The sequence below is a fragment of the Nematolebias whitei genome, chromosome 23 (genome assembly GCF_014905685.2).
Source record: "Nematolebias whitei isolate Nwh7 chromosome 23, NemWhi1, whole genome shotgun sequence".
NCBI lineage: Eukaryota > Metazoa > Chordata > Actinopteri > Cyprinodontiformes > Rivulidae > Nematolebias > Nematolebias whitei.
Window position 1 is genome coordinate 8667094 of NC_056520.1, and position 21984 is coordinate 8689077.

General features: G+C 42.5%; 2 protein-coding genes across 2 annotated transcripts in view; both read left to right on the plus strand.

Moving 5' to 3' along the window:
- Nucleotides 1–3204, plus strand: part of mcf2la (mcf.2 cell line derived transforming sequence-like a) — a 49049-nt gene extending 45845 nt beyond the window's left edge. Inside the window, exons 29-32 of the mRNA XM_037696562.1 lie at nt 1000–1109; nt 1194–1306; nt 2772–2875; nt 2975–3204. Coding sequence (XP_037552490.1) covers nt 1000–1109; nt 1194–1306; nt 2772–2875; nt 2975–3054 — 407 coding nt within the window. The 3' untranslated portion in view covers nt 3055–3204. The remainder of the gene's footprint in view (nt 1–999; nt 1110–1193; nt 1307–2771; nt 2876–2974) is intronic.
- Nucleotides 3205–6358: 3154 nt separating this feature from the next.
- cab39l (calcium binding protein 39-like) lies at nt 6359–21080 on the plus strand. Its single transcript, XM_037696442.1, has 9 exons — nt 6359–6581; nt 16256–16386; nt 16567–16731; nt 16824–16942; nt 17838–18006; nt 18098–18157; nt 19068–19133; nt 19212–19355; nt 20846–21080. The coding sequence occupies exons 2-9, from the start codon at nt 16285–16287 to the stop codon at nt 21023–21025; spliced, it is 1005 nt and encodes a 334-aa protein (XP_037552370.1). The 5' UTR covers nt 6359–6581; nt 16256–16284; the 3' UTR covers nt 21026–21080.
- Nucleotides 21081–21984: the final 904 nt, after the last annotated feature.

The window sequence follows — 21984 nt, forward strand, 5'->3', positions numbered from 1 at the left end:
TCCAAAACCTCCAACAGCTGGTCTTCTCGGTTCCTCCAAAACCTCCAGCAGCTGGTCTCCTCAGGTCCTCCAAAACTTCCAACAGTTAGTCTTGGGTCCTCCAAAACCTCCAACAGCTGGTCTTCTCGGGTCCTCCAAAACCTCCAGCAGCTGGTCTTCTCGGGTCCTCCAAAACCTCCAACAGCTGGTCTTCTCGGGTCCTCCAAAACCTCCAGCAGCTGGTCTTCTCGGGTCCTCCAAAACCTCCAGCAGCTGGTCTCCTCAGGTCCTCCAAAACTTCCAACAGTTAGTCTTGGGTCCTCCAAAACCTCCAACAGCTGGTCTTCTCGGTTCCTCCAAAACCTCCAACAGTTAGTCTTGGTTCCTCCAAAACTTCCAACAACTGGTCTTCTCGGGTCTTTGGGTCCTCCTAAACCTCCAACAGCTGGTCTTCTCAGTTCCTCCAAAACCTCCAGCAGCTGGTCTTCTTGGGTCCTCCAAAACCTCCAACAGTTAGTCTTGGGTCCTCCAAAACCTCCAACAGCTGGTCTCCTCAGGTCCTCCAAGCCTCCATCTTTACATGTCTATGAATTCAGTTTTATTTACGCCACACATCATCTCGACCTTTCCAGCGCTGGGTTTGTGGACGTCAGGCCATCAGTTGTGGTCGATCATCTCATCTCACATTTTTTCAAAGACCTCACCCGAAACGGTGATTTACGGTTTAATCTCGATCCACGTCCACACGAGCAGCACAGAACCCCCCTGAAGCCGTAACTTTACAGACTGAGCAGCTTTCGGCTCGCGCTCACTGACTGGCTGCCGGTCGTCTCCTCCGCTGGACGAGAACCTCTAATCTGTTCCGAAGCAGGCGGCGGTGGATCCATGCACTTCCTGTTTGATCTCCATTCATTGTCTTTGGGAGTTGGTTCGACCTTGGTGTCTTTGCTTTCGTCTCATTCGTTCGCTTCTGTTCAGGTCGTTTGTCTTTTCATTTCTCTCCCACGTTCTCTTCTTCAGGCTGGAACAAGGCGTCGCTCTCGGTGGACGCGTCGGAGGACAACGACGGCTACTCCAGCGGCGAGGACCCCATGAACTCTGACACGGAGGACGAAGTCGTGAGGAAGCTGGTGAGCTGCTGGATATGTAGAATGTTTTGCTGTTGTTTGTAGTCGTGTACGGTTTGGATGTAAATACTGTTTCTGACCGTCCAGGCTCCAGGACGGTACACCGTGGTGGCAGACTGCGAGAAGGCGGGTCCTCAGGAGCTGTCCGTCAAGAGTGGAGACGTGGTCCAGCTGATCCGAGAAGGAGAGGAGGGACAATGGTAAAAAATATCTTCCTCCTTTCACACAAAACAAATGAAATCCAGGCCTTCAGCTTCAATCGCAGACCTCTGAGTCGCTTCATTACCCAGCAGCCCCTGCAGCTCTCCCAGCCTTTTGTATTCAAGGACAACATGTAATTTCAATGATTCACACTGAACTTTAACAATAATGAACAGAACTTTACTGTTTCTCTAAAATGTTATTGTAAAGAAACCAAAGTACAACTTAAATATGATAATTACTGAGATTTAACCTTCGTGTTTTAGAGCAAGCTATAATTTCAGTGTGGGTTTTTGAATGCATCACAAATCTTGATGTCCAGAAATAGTGGATTCCTGAAGGCTCTGAGCGTCATGTTTTGGCCCCGCCCACTCTACATCAGCACTGTGATTGGTTAATTTTCCACTCGGTAATTGAACAAACTCCTCCTGCAGGGACTGAGCTCCGCCTTCTCTGCTGAGTTCTGACCAATGACGAAGAACCTTCAGACGCGTTTCCACCTGGACACACAAATTTAAAAGAATCTGATTGGATAACCTTATTTTTATCAGTTAAATCAGTTTCTTATGTAACTGCAAAGTAATTTACATAAACTAAGACAAATTAGCAAAAAAGAAAAACTACATTGAAGATGAATATTTTATATGAAATAAATATTAAATAAAAATGTAAACTAAACTTTTAATAAGTGCTGAATTGTTGGGCCTTCTCTGAAGGTGTAGATGGTCAGCTGTTGTTCATCCTTCTTTTTGTGGTTGGGTTTTAGAGTTAACAGGTCAAAGAGACTCCAAGGCCAGAAAGAGTTTAAAATCCCTTCAGCATGGTCCGGTTCTGTCCTGGGCTCACCTTTCGTCTCAGCTCCTTCTTCACTATAACAGACCGGAGCAACACCTTAATCGCTGCGGACGAGTCCCAATGTCCTGCTTCATCCCATCATCACTCATGAACAAGACTCCCAGAACTCCATTCGCTCAGGCAGAAACCCAAAGGGAGCGTTCCACCCTTTTCCGGTCGAGATCTCGTCTCATCTGTGAACCGCTGTCGGTTTGAAGCTGCCAAAAGAGCCACATAATTTTCAAAAATCAGACACTGGACCTTGTCTGAACACCATATACGTTCCCTACGTTTCCCTGGTTTGATCTGGGAACATGTATTACAGTCCCAGACCTTTCCTGGATGAATGAACCCCCTTTGAGATGTCTACGGTTAAGTCAGGTCCTCTGGACGGATTCAGAACTCTCCGTTCCTCTCCAGAAAAAAACGAGGTACTGGACCTGATTCCAAGCCCGACTTGTCTTGTGAATGTATGGAGACTTACGAAGCAGAAAATACAGCAACAACTTTGTTCCCTTACAAACGGGACAGCTTAACGCCGGAAACACTTTTCGTAGCGTGGCATTCTCAACGCTGGAGTATCTTCAGACCTAATAATTATCAGTCATGCCTTGTTTTTGTCCTTTACAGGTTTGTGAAGAACCTTCGCAGCGGTAAAGATGGCTGGGTGTCGGCGGCGAACCTCCTCAGCCTGATCTCAGAGTCCAAGTCCTCGCAGTCGCTCAGCAGCTCAGGTTGGTTGAATTGACAGGAAGTAGTTCCATAGCACCCTCGAGTCTGCCGTCGTCTTTCACCGACTCATCTCTGCGGTGGTTCGCGTGTTTGTCCTGCAGATGGCAGCGTCTCCGGGAACCTCAGCACGTCCTCCAGCTGCAGCGAGACCTACACCAGCTTCTCGGACATCAAACCCTGACCTGAGATCGCCGCCCCGTCTCCGTTTCCACGGCGGGGTCGTGGGAGTCGTACGCCTCTCGGACCCGCTTTAAAAGAAAAAGGCTTTCTGAGCACGACTTTGGTGCCATGTTGTGAATATGTAGCGTCTAATACAGACAATTCCAAGACTGCCTGCACTCAAAACGCCGGTGTCGCCTCCAGGACACGGCAGCACCGCAATAGCGTCCTCTTTGGATCTTGCACAGACGCCATCAAACGGGGATTTCACACGATTTGATGGCTGTAGCGTCAGACGCTGAGGGTACACGGGGAAAGGGGGGGGGGGGGGGTGCCGTCTCGGAGCAAAGCGAAGGTCGTGACCTCTCGTTTTTGGGGACGCGTACGGAGCAGAGCGCGCTGCAGGCCCGTCGCATCGCGTTGGTTTAAAGAAAATATTAAGCTCTGACGTCAGTTTAAACAAGAAAACCAGCGGTTTGAACGTCTCTTGGAATTCCAGTTTTAGTTGTTGTTTGAAAAGGGGCTTGCCTCTGAACTGCAGTAACCTCTCAGGAAGTCCCAGAAGTTGCAGGCAGGCAGGTGTGACCGCATACCTGTACGTGTCGACACTCCTGCCTGTGCGCTTCGTTACACAAATTGATTCAGTGGCCGTCTTAAAAACCGGCTTCTACGCGACGGCGACTCTTCCAACTCGGTCCGACGGCCTCACAAGCCCCCATTACCCTTTCTGTTTTGTTTGTTTTCGTGTCATGGTCTCCACCTGTGTTTGCACAAAAGGCAGCATTGTCCTCCGCTCCCAGCCCCGTTCAGGCATGTGACAGCAGCCACCTTTTATTGCCGTCAGGCCCCCGGACCTGCTCTGTGTGTTTGCGCCCTGCGAGCCACACCTGTAGCTGATCACAATCCACGTGTCTTTATTTTAATTTGTTTTCAATTGTTGGTGCGAACGATGGAGAGAACACCTCGGACGCAGCGAGGAACCTGCGCCGTTCTTTCATAGCCGGGGTTCCCTACACTGTCCGGCTCTCTGAACCAGAACCGACCCCGCCTGTTTATTACACAGAAGGTGCTCAACAAATCATCGTCGGCCGCTTCAGTCGGACCTCGCTCGGTCCGTGGAAGTAAAAGAAAAACGTGGGAACTAGCTGTAACACCTCTATACCTCATGCCGTTTTTCTCGTGCATCCCTAATTATATATTTTTTAACTTGGCGCTGTTATAAAATGATGAGAGTTTATTTTCTGCCCTAAAAAAAACAACAAAAAAAAACGGCTGACACGGGCACTAAACTTGTCCACGTTCGATCCCGAAGGGCTCGATATCTTGAGTTTGTACTTCTGACTTTAAGGCTGGAGGGTCGTGAAAAGGGTTATATATATTTTTTAAAGTTTCTGTTTATGCAGCACATTGCAGCGACCTCTCCTTATTGTCTTATCTACCGAGTATGATGGCGAAATACAAATAATGTTACGAGACATATCTGTACATTTGTAAATATGTATTCTGACTTGTATGTAAAATGAAAGCAGCTTTAATAAAAACGGTTCCTCTATGGGGTTGTACCTTTTCTTGTTCAAAGTTTTTGTCCCGTATTTTGTCGCGTAGCTTTCACATAAAGTTTAAATGCGGCGCAGAAAGTTGGACTTCGCGATCGCAGTTTAAGGATTTCTTAGATTTTTCTATGGACTGTTCAGCTGACGGTGGAAATGTCCAAAGCAATCAATCAATTTTACAGCTTCATGACACGTATGTAGAAAAGGCCATTTAACAAGAGAGTAGAGGTGACCACCATGTGATCTGTAAGGAGCGTTTGTAACTATAGCAGACGGATAAGTTGTGTCCAGCTTACGATTGACAAGCATGTCTGTAAATTAGATCTCCATAATCCAACAGAGGTAGAATGTTGTTTTTTCAACGATGGTGTATTTTGTAGCCGGTGTAAACAAAGATCGATTTCTATATACATAACCAAGTCTCACATTAGATTGTAAAGCATTAAAATGATGCGAAAAGGACAGAGCACCATCAATCCAAATTCCCAAATATTTATACACCGTTACCTTCTATAATACCACCGTTTACAGTTGTGAAGTCCACCGAGATGGGTATGATTCCTCCTCCATGACTGAACCACATAAATTTAGTTTTGTTGGCACGTAAGGACAATTTTAAGTCAGAAAAGGCCTGCTGGATTTCAAGAAAACCACATGCAAGGGACCTCATCCAGAGTAGGACCAAAAGTATATAATATAGTGTCATTGGCATATAAATGGATGGAGGCCTCACTAACAGAATGTGAGATATCGTTTGTAAATATGGACAAAAGAGTTGCACCAAGACAGGAGCCTTGGGGTACACCTGACAACCGGAAGAAACTGTGAGGTATGAGAGTCAAGTGCACAAGTCATACGTCAAAATGTAGGCGTTTTTGTCTTCTTTCGCATGGCGCATGTCCCACTGCTGTAGGACTTCCAGTTTTCTGTCGAATCCCTTCAGAGTGCAGAGCGAACACCCATAGACTCTGATTATATTTTATCTCTAAATATTCCTTTCCAAGTGGAGGGTCTTCTTAATTTGTCTTATCTCCTACATTTTAATCAATAACTTAGCAGTCAGGGAGTGACAGACACTGTGTGGTTACCATGGTGACCGCTATGAGTCACTGCCCTTAACCTTTCTTTTCTAAATTTATTTTTTTTACAAAGCATTAATTTTCTGCAGTAGTGCATTGGCACCCATAAAAAAACATTCAAAATGTGTCCAGTTTGATGTTTGTATATTTTTTGTAATTTTAGTACTGTATTTTTAGTTCAAACAAGTTGGCCTAGGCTGCGTTCCAATTTGTTTCGCAACGGACCTTCACGTCTTTTTCCCGATTTTATTTTCCTCTGAACATCCAAAATAACCCAAAAGACGTTTCGACGGACTCGTACTAGACACAAGCGCAGCAAAATGTGTTATATGTATGCCTGTTTAGTGCACACACATCGGTAATGGACCGGCGAAGGCGATGAGGAAGGTTGAAAGTGACAGAATGCGAACGAGGAATCGACCGCTGCTGGAAAGATACAGATTTGTCAAGTTAGCGAGAACGAGAGCAACCATAACCGGAAGTTGCACAATTCGCTTTGTAAATTAAAAGCTTACAGGTAACAGTCGAATAAAGCACAAGCGGTAATAAAATTCATATTAAATTACAACTTCAATTTTATTTTAATTGCAAGTAAGTTTTTGTTCAATCGACATCGTTGCTCCTTTTCTCTCGCCAAGAAAAGGCCTTCATGAAATTTGCTGTGAAAATCCTTACCGGAAGCCGCGTTAGATCCTCATCGCGTGAGCTTGTCGTTCCGTCTCGGAGCGAACAGATGGAATTCTACACTCCCTTCTCGACAGATTCCTCACATTTTAAATTGTATCGCTCACGTTTTTAGTTCGGTGCCAACAAACACCCCCGGCGGGAACTCTGACGCCTAACTGGGAGGCTCGGCTGCGCTACGACTCGGGACAGAAGCGTCCGAGACGTTTAAAGACGCCAAACATCTCCTCGCTGTAAGTAACAAGCTAATGTCGGTTAACCTACGACGTTACTGCCGCTGACAGGGTTTGTAACTTTAAGGGTTGAAATGTGTGTAACGGCCCCCCCACCCCTCCCTTCCTCTCTGCAGCTGTTTCTGCGATGATGCGGACAGCTGTGGTTAGCTTTAATCTGTCAAGCAAAAAAAAAAAAAAAAAAAGGCAGTTTGTAGGGGAGTAGCCGTGTTAAATCACAACGTCTCGAGCTGTTCTGCGTTATTCACTTCCGGTTACTTTATCACCAACTCTTCCTCCAACCGCGGCGGGATCTGTGGCTCGTTAGCTGCTCATTAAATGAGCGTGTTGTGCGGTTTTTGTTGTCATTTCTTCTACTTTTGAGCGAGTGACGTCAAGCTAGCCTCGAGGAAGAGCGGCTACTTCCGGTAGCAACATTTCAAAATAAAACTATAAGCAGCAATAATGGACCTCTTGTTTGAGGCGTGAGATTTAGCTTTAAGGGTGTTAAAATAAAAAGCAGCCTTTTCTCTCTCTTCGCTAACCTTATGAAAACTGAGGAGTTGTTTGCAAAAATAAGGAACGAGTTAATTAAATGCACGTAAGACTGTGGGGAGCAGCCTTCCCACCACCTCGGACCGCTACACTTAACATGCAGGGGGAGGGTGTTCCGCATCACGAAGGACTCCACTCATCCTGCATCCTCAAGCAGGTGGCTGAGGAGCATTCAGAGCAAGACCACCATGCAAATTTACAAAAAGCTACATGGCGAGTAATAAATAGTGTTCTGAAAAGTCATAAAGCAAAAACAGGTATTTCACAATATTTTTTGAAGGATGACAATGAAATCCATGATGAAAATGAAATTGTAAATGGATTTAATCGTCATTTTGTGAACATTGGATCAAGCCTTGCAGCTAAAATACCAAAAGTAGACAATAATGTGAACCATTCAGTTAAAGGTTGTGACAACAGTATTTTTCTTAATGGAACTGACAAAGAAGAAATAATGAATGTTGTAAAAAATCTTACAGATAAGAGATCAAAAGACTGGGTGGACATGGATATGATGTTTGTAAAGGACATAATGAGTTATGTTATCGAGCCGTTTACATATATTTGTAATTTATCATTTTCAAAAGGAATATTTCCAGACAATATGAAAGTAGCTAAGGTAGTTCCTCTCTTTAAAAATGGTGATAAATGTGTGTTCAATAATTATAGACCAATATCCTTATTACCACAATTCTCAAAAATTCTAGAAAAACTGTTTGTGACCAGATTAGATAAATTTATTACTAAACAAAACATTCTAAGTAACAGTCAGTATGGGTTTAGAGCAAAAAACTCTACATCAATGGCTCTCATGGAAATAATGGAACAAATAACTACTGCTGTCGATCAAAAACAGTATTGTGTTAGTATTTTTGTTGATTTAAAAAAAGCATTCGATACTATTGACCACACTATTCTCCTTGAAAAATTAAATAAATATGGTATAAGAGGACCAGCATTACACTGGGTATCTAGCTATTTAAAAGATAGGAAACAGTTTGTACAAATAAATGGTGTAAGATCTGACTTGTGCAATATCACTTGTGGAGTTCCTCAAGGCTCTGTACTTGGACCAAAGTTATTTATTTTATATGTGAATGACTTAGTGAATGTATCAGGACTCCTCAAATGTGTCCTTTTTGCAGATGACACCACATTTTTTTGTTTGGGTAAAGATGTAAAACGGATGTTGGAACTGATGAAGACAGAATTTGATAAAATACAAACTTGGTTTAAAATTAATAAATTATCATTAAATTTAGATAAAACTAAATACATGATATTTAGTAACAAAAAGAAAACTGTTGATGATCCATTTAAAATTGAGGGTGTTGAGATTTGTAGAGTTAATGAGATGAAATTTTTGGGTGTAATCATTGATGAACAGCTAACATGGAAAAATCACATAAATTCTGTAAGAATAAAAATATCTAAATCTATTGCAGTACTATACAAAGTCAGGGAATTATTAAATGATAAAGCTCTGTACATGTTGTATAACACAATCATTGTTCCACATTTAATCTATTGCATTGATGTTTGGGGGAAAGCGTGTAAAACATTTACAAAACCTATTTTTATTTTACAGAAAAGAGCTGTAAGAATCATCACCAGAAAGCATTACTGTCACCCATCAAGCACATTATTTTATCAACTGAAGTTATTGAAGTTCCATGATTTGGTAGATTATAGTATTTTATCAGTTATGTATAGGGCTCAAAATAACACATTACCATTAAATATCCAAAGAAATTTTGTTAAAAGACAAAGTTGTTACAATCTTAAGGGGATAGAGATATTTGTCAAACCAAAATTCAGAACTAGTCTGAAGGGAAGGTCTACCTCAATCCAAGGAGTTGGATTGTGGAATGGTCTAGAGAGTGATGTTAAAAATGTCAAGTCAATGTGTACATTTAAGAAAAAGATCAAATCTAGATTGTTAAAAAAGTATATATGAAGTAGCTTAGTGTGTGTTTTTTATTAGAATTAGAAAAATTAGAAAGTTATTCATTTTGTTCTGTTACTTGAAAATTAATATGTCTGAAATAATTGTTTGAAAAAAGGGGCAGATATAATAAGATTTTTTCTTCTTTCTGCTGCCTTTCATTTTAAATCTTTTGTATCTTTTTTATATATTGTTATGGAATTGTTTTGTACTTTTTTTAAAATGAATAAACTTCATACCATACCATACCATTTAAAAAAAGTATTTGTGGTTAAACTGTGTGCGGTGGTTTTATTTTAGGAGAGTGGTGGCACCTCAGTGATCGGGAGGTCACCAGTTTAAATCCTGACTGTAACATCTAAATGCGGGTGGGAAAGGTGAAGCCCACACCTGGTAAATTGTAAATGGACTGTATTTATATAGCACCTTTCTATCTAATCAAGATACTCGAAGCACTTTACAATCTGTGCCTCATTTACCCATTCATACAGCTCTATACTAGATCTCTACAGAGCTAATTGAACAAATTATTCTAAAGAGACTAATCAGAGCTTTATCACATTCATACACCGATGGGACGCACATCTGAGGCAACGAGGGGTTCGGTGTCTTGCCCAGGGACATTTCGGCGTGTGACTGCCGGTGGATTTGAACTCCCAACTCTTGCGTTGGAGGACGACTGCTCTAACCACTCAGCCGCACCCTGGATCCACTTGCTGGGTCTTTGCAATTTCTTTCATGCTGCCGTGTTCATTCGTACTCCTCTACTCACACAGACTCATGTTCGTGCTGCTGTTGTTCGACGTATCGTTTTGCACTGTGAAGTGTTTAGCGTATTTCAGTTTATATTTTATACCCTTAGTACTGTTTCATTTACAATGTACAGTATATTTTTGTTATTGTTGGGTGAACTGGGAGCCTGTGTACACAGTTTTGTTCCACCTCATGTACCACATGTGATGTGACTAACAATAAAGAACCTTGAACCTTTGAGCCCCCACATCTGTTCCCCCCGGGCACCCTAGATGGCAGCCCTCTGCTTCACACATGTATGCTGTGGTAGCTCGATGGTCTGTAGTGGCGTCACAAAGAGCATCTTCGTGTGCAAACGTGTTTTCCAAATCTTTGCGCTAGCTTGCTGCGCTCTGCTTTTATTGTGAAAGCAGTGCTCTTCTACAGGCTGTGTTCCTGTGGATAATTTGTTAACTTTGTTTGACAGACGACCAGAATTGGATTCAGTGGCCTTCCAGAGCCAGTCTGGATAGTCTCGTTTAGCACTGCTTCATCAAATTAACCAATTCTTACCAGAATATGAACTGCACCGACCACGGAATGAACCTAAAACTAAAATCCAGAACACGTCTGCTTTAGTTTTTCCCATGAACTTAGCAGATGTTTGAAGCCACTTAGAGAGGTCAAAATTAAGAGCTTCAGATATTTTTGTAAGATATTCCAGGAAACAGGAGCGGAGTAGGAGAAGGCCCTTTTGCCTAGTTCAGTCCTCACTGAGGGAACACTGCAGGTAATGATGTCCTGAGAGCGCACGCTGTAGCTGCACTCACGCAGAGACATGTAGGAGGAGATGTATGAAGGCAACAGACCGAGAAGTGATTTAATGATGAAAATGTACCAGTGGGAGTCTGCGTGAAGTTAATGATGTCCAGTTAACCAGTGAATACAGGGTGCAGTGGTGGGTACGATAATCACAGCCAGTTATGAATCTTAGTGCACCGTGATAGACAGTATCCAACATCTGCAGGGTGCTTGTAGGAACGTTCATGTAAATAATATCACTGTAATCAATGGAGGGAGGGAAAGTCACAGTTACGAGGCGTTTCCTAGCGTTCAGAGTTAGACAGGATCTATTTCTGAAAAAGAAACCCAGTTTAACTTTCAGTTTCCTTACTAGGTTTTTCATGTGGAGCTTAAAAGAGAGATGCGAGTACAGTACTTACCACAGAATGAGCTGTACCGACCAGTGGACAAGCCGTACCGACCACTGGACGAACCGTACCGACCAATGGACGAACCGTACCCACCACTGGACGAACCGTACCCACCACTGGACGAACCGTACCCACCACTGAACGAACCGTACAGACCACTGAACGAACCATACCGACCACTGAACGAACCGTACAGACCACTGAACGAACCGTACAGACCACTGAACGAACCGTACCCACCACTGGACGAACCGTACCGACCAATGGACGAACCGGACCGACCACTGGACGAACCGTACAGACCACTGGACGAACCGTACCGACCACTGAACGAACCGTACAGACCACTGAATGAACCGTACCGACCACTGAACGAACCGTACCCACCACTGAACGAACCGTACAGACCACTGAACGAACCGTACCCACCACTATAACGAACCGTACCCACCACTGGACGAACCGTACCCACCACTATAACGAACCCTACCCACCACTATAACGAACCGTACCCACCACTATAACGAACCGTACCCACCACTATAACGAACCGTACCCACCACTATAACGAACCGTACCCACCACTGTAACAAACCAACGCCCTGAAGAACTGGCATTTCCTCCCAACATTATCAATATTCAAAATGTACCTCATGTCTAACTGTTTACATACTTTTCTCATCTTTTGGTTTTGTTGTAGCCGTCGTCATTTTATTTCGTGTGTTTGACCTTTACTCTAAGGTTTGGGTGAAATCGACTGATTTCAAACCCTCAATTCCTGTTTTGTGTCCAGACAAACGTAAAGGAAGTCAAAGCAGGATGTTGTTGGCAGCTGTTGGAAAGAAACGCGAGTACTCAAATAGACACTCGTGTGTATTTGTATGTTTATACATCTGGTAAATGAGATAAAGTACATTTTACTATGAAAATTGTAGATCTGGAGCTCCTTCCAGTGGAATACTTCCTGTGAGCTTCAGTGGAGCCAGAAGGATCAGTTTATCGTGTGTTTTAGTTCCTTCTCGTTTTGTTGTGCGCCTGCATTTAAAGCTCCCATCGTCTCTCCAGTTTGCAGCTTAAAAGCCAAATCTTGGGTCCGTCGTCGCCTCTTTCCGTTAAAACAGAGCGCACACGTGTGTGTTCAGGTCCGGCAGGCAGTTAATCTCATTACGTAACATTTGGTCACTTTTAACCAGACTGAGAGGGAGAGAGCCAAGGTTTCGCAGTAACCAGCTGTTTGTGCTTTCAAGGATTTAAAGCGCCGTTACTCGGCCATTAAAGTCGACCTTTTGGACCTAGTCCTTTAATAATTACTCTCTTTTCGTCACCGTGAGAGCGAGAAGGCAGGAAACGCACGATCAGATTAAAAAAGATGAAAGCTGAGGTGTTCCTTCTGTTTCAAACTCTTCCTTGTTCGTTTCGTCCTTCGACACTTCAAGTCGAAATTGTTTTGTTGTGATGTCATGACAGGAGCAGCCTCGTTTCTTTTCCTTTTTTTTTAAACTGTAGTATCTCAAAAATGTTCTTTATTGATCCATAAAGGTCTGAACACGATAAGATTTTTAACAGTTGGAGCAAACAAGTAATAAGGAGGTGATTTATCCTTAAAGGAAACTCACAGAAAAGGAAAGAAACGTTTTTTTTTTTTTTTTTTTCTGCTTCGATTTGAGCGTTTAGTGGCTCTGGCTTTTCCTCTTCCTGTTTCCTGAAATAAATAACTGCAGCCTTAAAACTTGTCTTTGTTCGTCAACTACTTTGTAACTTTCTGAGCATCGGATGGAATAAACTGGGTCTAAAAGATGAAGAGTGAGGAGGAGGAGGAGTGAAGGTAGAGGAGGTTAAAGCTCCGTCACATGAGGATTAGCGGTCACAAGTTGTTCCTGAGCTGACCTGGATTGAGAAACTTCCTCCTGAATCTTTCGATTTCTTCGAGAACTCGACAAAGCGAGTGCCTGAAAATGTACTCGAAGCTTGAAGTAAAGGTGGCAAAACGCAGTATAAATACTACAAATAAAAACTAACCTTATGATATTCAAAGTTTTTCAACAAATTGTTGCACTTTTAACAAGTTAAGACCTTTTTTATAAAGAGGGGAAATAAAACATTCAGTTTATTCCACATGTAGAAAATGTAAACAATGAAATATGTTGCCTGAACTAGATATAATTACTCATTTAAGTATCCCACATTAAACTAGAGGAATTACAATTCCTGTGGAAATGCAGTGTGAATGTTTATTGCTGAAAAACTGCTGAAATTAGCTAAAATCCTGCTGAAATGGAAGAACAAGCTTAAATTAGCAGAAGAAAGCATAAAGAGCACATATTTTTGCGGAATTAGGTTTAAAAATGCAGACATGTGCACAAAAATTAGAAAATTAGCCCAAAAAAATTGCTGAAAAGTAGCTGAAATATCAGAAAAAAACAAACTAGCAGACAAAAGCTGAAAGGAACATAAGCTGAAATTAGCAGAAAGAAGCTAATTAGGCTGAAAGTAGCAGAAATTACTACAAAAACTAGGAAAACAGCTGAAATTGGCTAAAAAATGCTAAAAAAAAAAAAAAAAAAAGTAGCTAAAACGATAGAACAAGCTTAAATTAGCATATGAAAGCAGAAAGAACATGTGTTTGTCCAATTAGGCTGAAAGAAGCAGAAATGAGTGCAAAGAAGTGTAAATTATCTGAAAAAGATGAAGTTGGCAAAAGAATAAACAGCTGAAAAGCAGCTAAAAAGCAGAAAGAAGCTGAAGTTACAAGAAAAAAGTGGAGAGGGCACATTTTTGCTGAATTAGGCTGAAAAGAGTTGAAAAGTGTGCAAAAAAACATGGAATTAGCTGAAAAGGCTAAAATTAACATCAAAACAGCTAAATAGTAGCTGAAACAACTGAAAAAGCTGAAACTTGCAGAAATAAGCTGAAAGGATCAAAACGAGCTGAAATTAGCAGAAAGAAGTTAGAAGAAGTACAAACATGTTGCAGTTAGCAGAAAGAATCTGAAAGGAGCACAAAACAGCTGAAAAAACTGCTGAAATTAGCTAAAAAAAAGTTTAGATTTGCAGAAGGAAAGCAGCTGAAGCAGAACAAAATGTGAAAGGAGCAGTAAAAGGTTGTAAACAGATCTAAAGATGTGAAGGAGGGAAAATGAGCTCAGTTCATTTTCTACGAGATAGAAATGTCAGAAAAGGTTATCGGTAAATATTTCAAAAAGCTAAAGTTGCACCAATACCAAAAGTCATAGCAGGATTGTCCTGAAAGAGCCGAACGTTTTGATACGATTTGTTGAATTAGCTGAAAACTGCGGGACGAGAAAGATGCTGAAAAGGTACGGATAGTAACAGTCAGGAATAATATAAACAGGAAAACAATAGTGTGAATGCTTAATAACAGCGTTCACACAAAAACAAAGCTATACTTCCATCCTATTAAAAATTACTAAAGTGAATACTTATTCATACTTTAGTGGCTTCTTTCATATGGATTTTTTAACTTCAGCTTAAATTTTTTTTATCATAACTTTTTGTTTTTCTTCCTCTCAGCCACTCACATCAGCTGTGTTAAAAATGTTTACAACTTTAATGGGTTTGAAGGAAATGCCGTTGACAAAAAATCATGGAAGATATGAGCGCCCTGTCAAGGCAAGTAAACTGGGGGAAACACTGATTTCTGTATGAGGACACATTAAACTATGCCTTCTAGTTTTTATATACTGCTTAAAAGTATAATCTATGGGGGCCAAGGCCACCATTGGCCACCCCCTGGCTGCAGACTTCTCTAGACTGTAATTAATACAAATGCTTTTAAGCTGATCCAGACTCGTCCGTACGGCTCGGAGCGAGACTTCTGTGGAAGTTCTACCTCAGAGTAGAACGGTGTCGTTTTCTCACAAAGACGTAAACTCGTCGCTTTTCTCTTTAACATCAGGTGTGGGTGTGAGGCGGTTCAGTAAAACGGTCGGGTCCGATTAGATGAAGAACAACGACAACAAAAAGAGACCTTTAAAACTGGAAGAGTGTAATTCACGTTTGATAGGAGTGAAATCGGTACAGTTTTTATTTTTACAAGTCGACGCGGGAACGTTGGTTCTAATATTAATATTTTCAAGGAACGATCGAAACTGCTGTAGCTACATTCCTTCTCAGCATCGGGGATGCCGGGGGTTTAATTTTTATCTTGCGGCCATCGTCAGGGCAGCTGTGGCTGAGTGGTTAGAGTAGTCGCCCTCCAATGGGAGAGTTAGTTTGATTCCCCCAGTAGTCACATGCTGAAGTGTCCCTGGGCAAGACACTGGACCCCTCATTGCCTCTGATTTGTGCAATAGACAAAGCTTTTCCCTTAGTTTACCCATGTCCCAGGAGAAATTTGATAGTCGGCCTGCTTTCAAGGCCAAACCAGGGGGTCAGATTCAGATAAGTCACAATTGTTGATTTTCTTCAGGCAGACAGTTTCTTCCCTGTCAGCTTTGAGTCCTGCTGGAACTTTGAAGATCCAAAATGGTCAAATTTATGGGCATTCCGCTGATCCGTGCTATGAGCCTCTTTCAAGGTCGACTCCAACATGCTGGCGAATCCTAGAAGCCGCAGGTGGCCTGCAATTATCAAAAATCACTTCCATCTTACGGTTTAACTCGTAAATCAGCTGATTTTGAGTACTCGTAGCACGAACCAAACTTTCACACAGACTTGGCAGTTTTGTCATGGACGAAACTGCTTCCGATGTCTTCCTCAAAAGTTGATAACATAGGAACCCGCCAATGCCAAAAAGCAGGAACCCTGCCTGCTATCATGAATCCAATTATATAAATGTCTTCAGCGTCCTCCTGAGACAGAACTGAATCACATCAGCTCCCACACCCCCAACGGGTCCATGACATATCCTGCAGCGTGAGTCTCAGTGGGACATGAGGGCTCTCCAGGACCTTGTCGTTTTTTTTGAAAATATTTTGTTAATTGCGTTGAATGTCCAGCTGACCAGATCCATAATAGTATTTTTCGTTCAGAAGATGTGCAGCAGGAGCTCCGAGACACAGAGAGAGAGCAAAAAAGCAGGAGGAAGAGGAGAACAGGGGAGGGAGAGGAAAATGTGTCCGCCTTGAACGAGTGCAGAGAGAAAAAATAAAATAAAAGTGCTGTATGAACGAGTAAATGAGGCACAGATTGTGTTGTAAAGAGCTTCGAGTGTCTGATAAGATAGAAAGGTGCTATGTAAGTACTGTCCATTGACCATCTTAACGCTCCGTGGTTGTGTGTGTTTCGCAGATTTCAAGGCGTTTGTGTGTTCGTCCGTCATGCCGCTGTTCGGTAAATCCCACAAGAGTCCCGCAGACATCGTCAAGATCCTGAAGGAGAACCTGGCCATCCTGGTCAAACACGATAAGAAGACGGATAAGGTAGGTGAGGCCGAGCGTTCCCCTGTAAACCCCTGGACCTCCGGGGGCTCGACGGTGACGGCGCCACTTCACCATCAACAAAGTTCACTCCCTCCGAGGCGCTTCTTCATCTTTAAATGAAAACGGACTCTCTTCGTTATCTCCCTACTTCTTATTCACCTTGTGGTTTTTGTTCTGCAGGCCTCTGAGGAGGTGTCCAAGTGCTTGGTGTCCATGAAGGAGATCCTGTATGGGAGCCACGATAAGGAGCCCCAGACTGAGACGGTGGCCCAGTTAGCCCAGGAGCTGTACAATAGCGGCCTGCTCATTTCTCTTGTAGAAAACCTGCAAGTCATAGACTTCGAGGTGAGGGAAACGTAACGAGATCTGCTCGTTCAGACAAATCACAGAGGATAATGAAACAGGAGGAGGTTGAAGGTTCAATTCTGTGTTTATAGGGCAAGAAAGACGTGTGTCAGATCTTCAACAACATCCTGAGGAGGCAGCTCGGGACGAGGAGCCCCACCGTCGAATACTTCTGCTCCCACCAAGAGGTTCTCTTCATTCTGCTCAAAGGGTGGGTCGGGTTCAGTTCAGTTTATCCATAAAGCACCAATAAGTCATCTCAGGGCACGGTCCATGAGAAAACCCAAGTCCAGATCACAAGTCCCGTTCAGGTCCAGGTGCAAATCTAACTTTCTGTTATAGTTCAGTGTTTTCACATACGGTACATTATGAACACCAGTTCGTTAAATTTATCTAAGGAAAGCAGAAGATGGAGTCCAAACTTTACTCTGTCATCTTTAAGCAGCTCACTGGAGATGGTGGGAGGAAACCACTCCCTTTTAACAGGAAGAAACCTCCAGTGGGACTAAAACCAGGCTCAGGATGGGCAGCCATCTGCCTCAACTGGAAACAAACACAGAATGTCTGGACCAGGTGTAGTTCCTATGTTACAGGTCTAGTTCCTATGGTCCAAGTGTATTTCATGGTTCAGGTGTAGTTCCTATGGTACAGGTGTCGTTTTTGAAGACAAAAACATGTTAATGATGGCAATAGAATTGTAGTCAGTTTGTCCTGCAGCAGTGTAATTAATGGATATTTCAGGAAACCCAAGCTGGCCCTAACGATAGGATTTATCAAAAAGGAAAGACTTAAACAGATCTCACTTGTAAATGAGTCTTCGAGGCTCAATGTGATTTATCTAAAGGTTGAGTCTTTAAACTGGATAATGTGTCAGCCCTATGGACAGAAACTGGATGTTGGTTCCACAAGAGAGGAGCCTGATAACTGAAAGATCTTCCTCCCATTTTACTTTTGGAAACTCTAGGAACCACACGTAAACCTAAAGTCTGAGAGTGAAGTGTTGGGTTGTTGAGAGCTATGTATGTAAGGAGTAAGATTTTACCCGACAGGTTGCTTGCTTCGGTACCACCAGGTGGCTGATCCGTTTCTTCTGTGCGTCTTTAAAGGTACGAGACACCCCAGGTGGCGCTGAACTGCGGGATCATGCTGAGGGAATGCATCCGCCACGAGCAGCTCGCCAGGATCGTTCTGCACTCCGAAGACTTCCACAACTTCTTCAGCTATGTTGAGATGTCTACTTTCGACATCGCCTCTGACGCCTTCGCTACTTTTAAGGTAAATAAGGGTATTGTTTTTTTTTTTTTAAGCATTATTAAAGTTTAACCTGTTTTTTTTTTTTTTTAACCAAGACTGTTTTTGTTCCCAGGATCTCCTAACGAGACACAAAGTGCTTGTGGCTGAGTACCTCGACCAAAACTACGACTCTGTGAGTGATCTGCACCACTGCTCTTCTTAAAACACTGTATATAATATATATATATAGATATGATATATATAGATATGATATATATAGATGTATATATAGATATATATAGATATAATCTAACACTATACTGTAGCCCTCTGATTCAATTTAAAAGAGTGAGCATCAGACGTCTAAAATTTTCGTTCAAGCTGAATGGAGCTCACGTCAGAGCAACTTGTGGATGTAATTTACCCAGCATGTATTGCAGCGTAAATACAATGGGGACGTCTGTGCATCACTGATTTTTGAAAATTACAAAACCTAAACGGCCCACAATATTTTTACTGTCTTGTTTTTATAGCTGAAACAATTGTTTATCAACTGTTGTCTATTGTTCCAACAAACCAGAGATCCTTTCAAGAGTTAGTCCATGTGCTAACCATGACTCTGAAGGGAAGCCTAACACCACAAACCCATAGATTATCACCTTGTTGTTGATTTGGAAATGCAAACGCAGAGATCGGGTATCGGTCGTGTCACAGGGGCACTTTCAGAAAGCTCCAAAGAGAAACTTCAAGTCGTCGAGGTTTTGACAAGTTCTTGACAAGTACGCTTGGATTTCCAGGAAATCTGAACCAATGAAAAGCCTTCTCCTGTCTCACTGATACAAAGCTGCACTCATGCCGTCTGTTTCCCAAAGCAGAGGGACCGTTTCACGCGTAGGGGGTCGGGGGGACTCAACTCCACAGAACTGGCGTCTTTGTTGACAGGCGTCTCTGAGAAGACTGTCAAGAGACGCCACCATGGGATCAATACCGAAGCCAAACGCTGCTCCGGTTGAAATTAGACACGAGTTGAAGTCAACAGTCCTTTTACAAACTTTAATAAAAGAAGCTGTTGGTAAACTCTAATGGGTTTTATTTGATTGCAGGTGTTTGCCGACTACGAGAAGCTGCTGCACTCCGAGAACTACGTCACGAAGCGACAGTCTCTCAAGGTTAGCCTCCGCCTCCCGCGTCGACTCGAGTTAAAAACAACGTTCAGTCTGATAAAGCCAAAACAAATGTCTCTTCAGCTCTTGGGCGAGTTGCTGTTGGACCGACACAACTTCACGGTGATGACGCGTTACATCAGCAAGCCCGAAAACCTCAAGCTGATGATGAATCTGCTGCGAGACAAAAGCTCCAACATCCAGTTCGAGGCCTTCCACGTCTTCAAGGTGCGCAACCTTTTTATTATTATACCAATGGTATGGTTTCTCTGAACGTATCATTGGTTGGTTCTCTATCTTTCAGATCAGAGGCAATGTGTTCAAAATAATGGTATTTCCTCCAGTTATGTAAAAGTCAACAATGGTGTACCACAAGGCTCTGTCTTAGGACCCACCCTCTTTACAATCTACATAGGTAGTGTGAAGTCCTTACATTTCTATGCTGATGACACATTTATTGTCAAGCTAAAACAGTTACTGTTTTTCCAGCTTTTGCAGTCCGCTTTCGACATCCAGTCAGATTTGTTCCGTCTCAAACTTGTCCTAAACGCTGACAAAACCAAAGGGATGCTTTTTTCAAAAAGGAAGTCGGTCCCAGCAGTTCTTCCTCTGATTTTATCCTGAAATGGTGTCCCTATAGAGTTTGTCAATTCCTACAAATATTTGGGTATCTTGGTCGACTCACATCTCTCTTTTAAGCTTCATGTGGAAAACTTGGTAAAGAAACTGAAAGTTAAACTGGGTTTCTTTTTTCAGAAACAGATCCTGTCTAACCCTGAATGCTAGGAAACACCTTGTATCTGTGACTTTCCTTCCCTCCATTGATTACGGTGACATTATTTACATGAACGCTCATGCAAGCACCCTGCAGATGTTGGATGCTGTCTATCGTAGTGCACTAAGATTCATAACTGGCTGTAACTACCGTACCCACCACTGCACCCAGTATTCACTGGTTAACTGGACACCATTAACTTCACGCAGACTCTCTCACTGGTACATTTTCATCTTTAAATCACTTCTTGGTCTGCTGCCTTCATACATCTCCTCCTACATGTCTCGGCGTGAGTGCGGCTACAGCGTGCGCTCTCAGGACATCATTACCTGCAGTGTTCCCTCAACTGAACTAGACAAAAGGACCTTCTCCTACTCCGCTCCCGTTTCCTGGAATATCTTACAAAAAGGTCTGAAGCTCTCGACCTTGACCTCTCTAAGTGGCTTCAAAACATCTGCAAAGTTCCTGGGAAAACCAACGCAGACGTGTTCCTGTTTTTAGTTTTCGACACCGCCTTTATAACCTAGCAGGTTTTTTTTTTTGCTACTTTTCCTTTTAATTATCCTTTTAAATACCATTTTATTTTCACTTATTAAAAAAAAATTGTACACGTCCTTTATGATCGTCGTTGTTGTCCACTGTTGTCATCGCTATTTGTTAAAATTCAGTGTCTCTCTTGTAAATGAGTCCCCGAGGCTCATTGGGATTAATCTGTCTAAATAAAGGTTGAATGGATTATACGACCGTGGAAAGGTGGACGTTCTACGGAACTTTGTTGTCCAGCCCGTAACGTCTGATCCACTCGAGATGAATGAAACCGTGTAGACACAAGCATCGCCACTAGACGGAGTGTCTCGTCCCACTTCCGTCATCATCCATGTCAACCATTGCTTTAACGTAGAGGAGTACTTGGTGACAGCGCAACTCTTGTTCTTGTGCTCAGGTGTTCGTAGCGAACCCCAACAAGACGCAGCCCATCACCGACATCCTGCTCAAGAACCAGACCAAACTAATCGACTTCCTGAGCAACTTCCAGAAGGATCGCACGGACGACGAGCAGTTCAACGATGAGAAGACCTACCTCATCAAACAGATCAGGGAAATGAAAAAACCCACATCCTAAAAAAATAAAACTAAAATTTTTCTTTTCTCTACATCTTTTTATTGTTAGGAAAAAAAACACATTAAAAATTATGGTTATTTAAGAAATCTTTTTTTCTCTGTTGGTTTAAGAACTCTTGCGAGAGTAGCTCCTAATCATCGACCTTTATTTTGTGAATTGTTTACATAAATCCTTTTTTTTTCCCCTTCATCTGTAGCATTTAGTGCCACAGCTCGCAGCTGATTTGATTTGTTTGAAGAAACCAGCGGTCATTAAAGGGACAGTTTGGATATTTTGAAGTGGATTGCTGCGGAAAGCATAAAAACAATTAACGTCTTACCTGTTGTAGATAGCGCTTTGAACAGCCTCAGCTCGTGAAAGCGCAAACAATTTATCATTCCAGCTTTGCGTTCACTTGGAAATGTCGTCATGCGACGGCCTAAACACGACCTTTTGAAAACTGTGATGTCATAGCCCCACCCCTAACCTAGCCGTCTTCCGTTTCCTGTTTACATTTACGCCTTGTTCCCTGTTTTTCGACACGTTCTCTTCGCAGTGTTGTGGCGCCCACATACAGTGTTTTGGATTGTTTTCTGTGTTTCCGTGTGGATAACAATTTATCTGGAAACTGAGCCGTGTTTACAAGGGTGTTTATGGAAATTAAATTTTTTGGAGGGAAAAAAAACGCAACTCGGGATCGGATCGACGATTCATAGCAATTCATGCTAACACTATTTTATTAACGTTTACTCTGCTGTCAGTGTTTCGTTGATTTAAGTTTATAAAGTAGCATTTGCACGAAACACTAGAGTTAAATTGAGCCGCCAGCCGTCCGTTTTGGTTTGGTCTCTGCTCAGACTAGCCATTAGCTCGTCAGTCTGGCCAAACGTAAACTCAATTTCTCCAACTGAACCTGCTCAAAGAGCTATCTACAACATTTAAATTAATAATTGCTCATAATCCGTCCACTTCAAAAGACC